The following is a 3,972-nucleotide window of genomic DNA, read 5'->3' as shown; positions in this document are numbered from 1 at the left end:
CATTTATTGAGAACTTCTAATTCTAGGTCTATATGTGGGTTTTCGTATTTACTCCTTTCAACAGCTCCGTGAGGCAGACATAATAAATAACCTAGTAGACGGTATGGATTTGCCCTCAGGTCTCCAAAGCTGGTTGTTTGGGTACATCGCCACTTTTTGTCTCCCTCTATCCTTGCTATCCTGGTTTAACCAGCAAAGCACATTTACTGGGCAGTAGACATGTCAAGGGTGAAAGTATTCACATTCAGATAATACTGTGCTGTTTTTTTCAAAGCAGTCCATGTTTCATGAGCCTGCAACAAAAGGAAACTCAAGTCACGATCTCTGAGTATTTAGAACACATGTTGCATCAAGTATTCTGATTATCATGCAGGTATTCTCAAAAGACTGAGAGAAATACAGTGGAAGAATAATACTGAGTAAGGTTTGGTTTTCACACTTTTAGTGACCTGTTTACTTCAGTGCTCAGATGTTTTGCAGTATGTGAGGGGCCACAGTATGAACAAATGTAGTAAGGGCTTGTTACATTATGGTATCTGTCAGTTGATTACAGCAATGGTCTACAATTATAGGCAGGAGTGTGCTTGAAAATTTCAATATTCCATAAAGAAGACACAGTCTATCAGCTTATGTAATTATTTAATTTGCTGAATAAACAAATGTCTTGTTTTAATACTTCTACATGATGCCTGTTGGAGAAAAACAGGTATAAAACTAATGCGTTATTCAAGCTGGTGGTTTTCATCAACAAATGCTAAGCAGAAACTGATCCTAGTGGATGAGCTAAAACCCAGCCAAGCAGAATAAGGATAGGACCCAGGCCCCAGGAGAACAAGGACTTCAGTTTCTTTATGACATGATACAACCCTCATGCCTGGTGATAGTGAGAGCCTGATACATGTGAAAAGAAAGAAAAATAAGTGAAGGAATTAATTAAATTATTAATTGTACATTTTTGTTTTCTAAGTTGCTAAATTGTAGAGGGAAATCATGAGTAATTGAAATTCTCAGATAATTCAGCAGCTTCATTTGACCCGGAGTTTCAATGTCATCTTCCATCAAAAAGGTAAGCATGAGATAAAACTGGCTAATGAAAGTTTCTTCTTTGTTTCTCTTGGGGTGAGAATATAAGTAAGTAGGAAAATGTACAAGAAGCAAGCAAATGAAGGAATGATATTAAAGGCTTAGATAATTATCATGGAGGAAAATTAGTTACTGAACAGGTAAGGGGGAACTGAAATGTGATAATCATCCATCCATCTACCTACCCAAACATGTAATAATTAGTTCACTGAAACTTGAGAATAATGACCTTGATGGATAAGACAAGCACCTTACCTTTGTAGTCTAGCTAGGGAGATTGGGTACATAAGACAAATAATTCCAGGGTGACATTTGAGAGCTATTCACATGTGAACAGCCTGCAAAGGGGAGAGAAAAAGGAAGGACAAATGCCTTCCTGGGAAGAAGGAAAAAGCTTCAGAAAGGAGGGACATTTGATCTTAATCTTGAAAGAGGAGGTGGAATTTACCAGACGAAAGCCACTCCATGGGGAGGGAAGAGCAGGTATAGCTCAGGGCAGCTAGAGAGAAAAAATAGGAATTGGGCTGGTGGTATGTTAATGCCAGCTGAAACCATGCCTATTTAAAAAGAGAGATGGTGTGTATGTATAACTGAATCACTCTGTTGTACACCTGAAACTAACACAACATTGTTAATCAACTGTACTCCAATATAAAATAAAAAGTTTAAAAAATAAAAAAATTAAATTAAAAAAATAAAATAAAATAAAAAGAGAGATGGTTAAAGGCCATTTGTTTCTAATGCAAATACCTGATCAGTCAGTGTGTTTCCCCATGTATTCGGGCTGTGATCTGGGTTCCAGTAATCCTGAAAATATATGTGTCTTTTGAGATGTAGGAACTGGTTTGATGGGTCCTCCAATAAAAATGGTGCTCCCAACGCTCCTGTAATTGAGTCCAAAAGCACAGCATCACTTAAGGCAATGTTTTACATTTCAGTGTTTCCTCTTAAAGAAACTGTGTCCTTTTACAGCAGCTGTGGTCTTTGGGAGGATGGACAACTGAGAAGGAAACTCTGGAAAAGTTATGCCCTGGGGGAGAAGGCTGCTCCTCACTCCTGTGGCATCATTGTACTGTCACAACCCTATGTGACCTGCATATCGTACAGCATGAAAACCAGTGCTGTGTGGTGGTGAAGAAGATTTTCAGAGTTTCTGTTCATGCATGGGAGCCTGCAGACTTAAATTCAAATTTCAGCTCTGTCACTTTTTTAGGCAAGTTGCTTAGTTTCTCTGAGCTCTAGATTTCTTGTCTGTAAAGGGTACAATAATAACACAGTAAGACAATAACAGCCTTACTATAAGGATTGGATACATTAATACATATAAACCACTTTGTTCAAACCTGGAAGTCTACAATCTTATTCTTGCTTTCCTAGCCTTCCAAAATAGAACATATCTTTCATTTTGAAGTAGACTGACCCAAATCTGACACTGTAGTTAAAATTGTTAACATTGATAAAGCCTTCTTTAAATCAAACAGGCTTGCATTTTCTATCTTCTTCCCACTCTAGAATTAAGAAAGAAAATAATTTTTAAAACCCATACTTCTTTAGGATCTTGAAATTTTAACAGTCTATATTGTGCTTTCATTCTTTAAAAAACTGCAATCATGTTCAGAGTTGTAACTTGAATCAATATAAAGGAAGAACATATTCTTGACTTCTTCATGATAATAATATAATCTGTTCATTGCTTGTAATAAAGAAACATTTATTAAGAATCTAATTGTAAGTAATGTTACATTAGACACTCTACATCTTCATCATTAACAAGCCTTCATTGACCAACAATCTATAGATCAGGGTTACAGTGAGTTTTCTATAAGATATGAAACCTCTCTTCTATAGGAGAGGGGATGAAGGGTCTAAGATACAAAATAAAACAAGGCAACACAGGATTTGATTGTGCTAAGGGAGCTTAGGAGAAGGTGTTGATATGACGCATTGGAGCACTGGAGCACAAGCAGACATTTTCATGGTCAGGGAAATTGCTTAGCCTATTCCTTGAAGAAAAGAATATATTTAGCATAATGGGAGAAGGGGCAAGTCTTTTAATTTGAAGCTGAAAGAATGATGTGAACAAAGGTATGACATTAGGAATCTAAAGACCAATGTCTGAAAGCAATGGTTAGAGGTGGCTGGATTAGAGTTTTAAATAAATAAATAAATAAGTTAACACTTGTTGAGCATTATGCTGAATGTTCTACCTGAATTACCTTATTTAATACTCACAACAAACCTAAGAAGTGGTACTGTCTACTTTATTATGTAGACAAGGAAACTAAGGCACAGAAAAGTTACAGAATATGTTCAAGGCTACAGAGCTAGTGGGAAGGGGAGATGGAATTCTCTCTTCAGAGCCACTGCACTATATTATTACTAAGAGAGAGGAATGCTTGGGGCCAGATAACAGTAACAATAATTATAAAAATATTTCGTATTTACAGAAAAAAGGAAATAATCATTCTTTACACATTCCTTATGATCTCATGCTTTCCCAAGCTTGGCCTTGAGCTCTAAGCAGCATTCTAGTTATCAGCTCTATTATTTCTACTTTAATTTGTCAATCTAGTCAGCTCTAGTTCTAAACAGATATTGAAAATGACAGCCTCTCTGGATATTATACATCAATCAAGCTGCCTCTGGGTGCAAAACACTGTACTACTAATGGAGGATTGAAAAATGAGTCAGGGGACTTCCCTGGTGGCACAGTGGTTAAGAATCCGCCTGCCAATGCAGGGGACACGGGTTCAAGCTGTGGTTCAGGAAGATCCCACATGCTGCGGAGCAGCTAAGCCCGTGCACCACAACTACTGGGCCTGCGTGCCACAACTACTGAAGCCCGCGGACCTAGAGTCCATGCTCCGCAACAAGAGAAGCCACTGTAAT

At 37.6% G+C, this 3,972-nt stretch overlaps 1 protein-coding gene across 1 annotated transcript; it reads right to left on the bottom strand.

Annotated features, from left to right (window-relative positions):
- Nucleotides 1-203: 203 nt before the first annotated feature.
- CUNH3orf85 (chromosome unknown C3orf85 homolog) lies at nucleotides 204-2,007 on the bottom strand (the record flags this gene model as incomplete). The annotated part of the gene is made up of 2 exons (XM_029213708.1): nucleotides 204-293; nucleotides 1,834-2,007. Coding segments are annotated over 2 exons (264 nt in total), but the record flags the coding sequence as incomplete, so codon positions are not given.
- Between the last annotated feature and the right edge of the window lie 1,965 nt (nucleotides 2,008-3,972).

The sequence above is a fragment of the Monodon monoceros genome, unplaced genomic scaffold (assembly GCF_005190385.1).
Source record: "Monodon monoceros isolate NGI ecotype Baffin Bay Population unplaced genomic scaffold, NGI_Narwhal_1 Super_Scaffold_11, whole genome shotgun sequence".
NCBI lineage: Eukaryota > Metazoa > Chordata > Mammalia > Artiodactyla > Monodontidae > Monodon > Monodon monoceros.
Note: the sequence above shows the minus strand (reverse complement) of the source record. Positions and strands in the feature narration are given on the sequence as shown.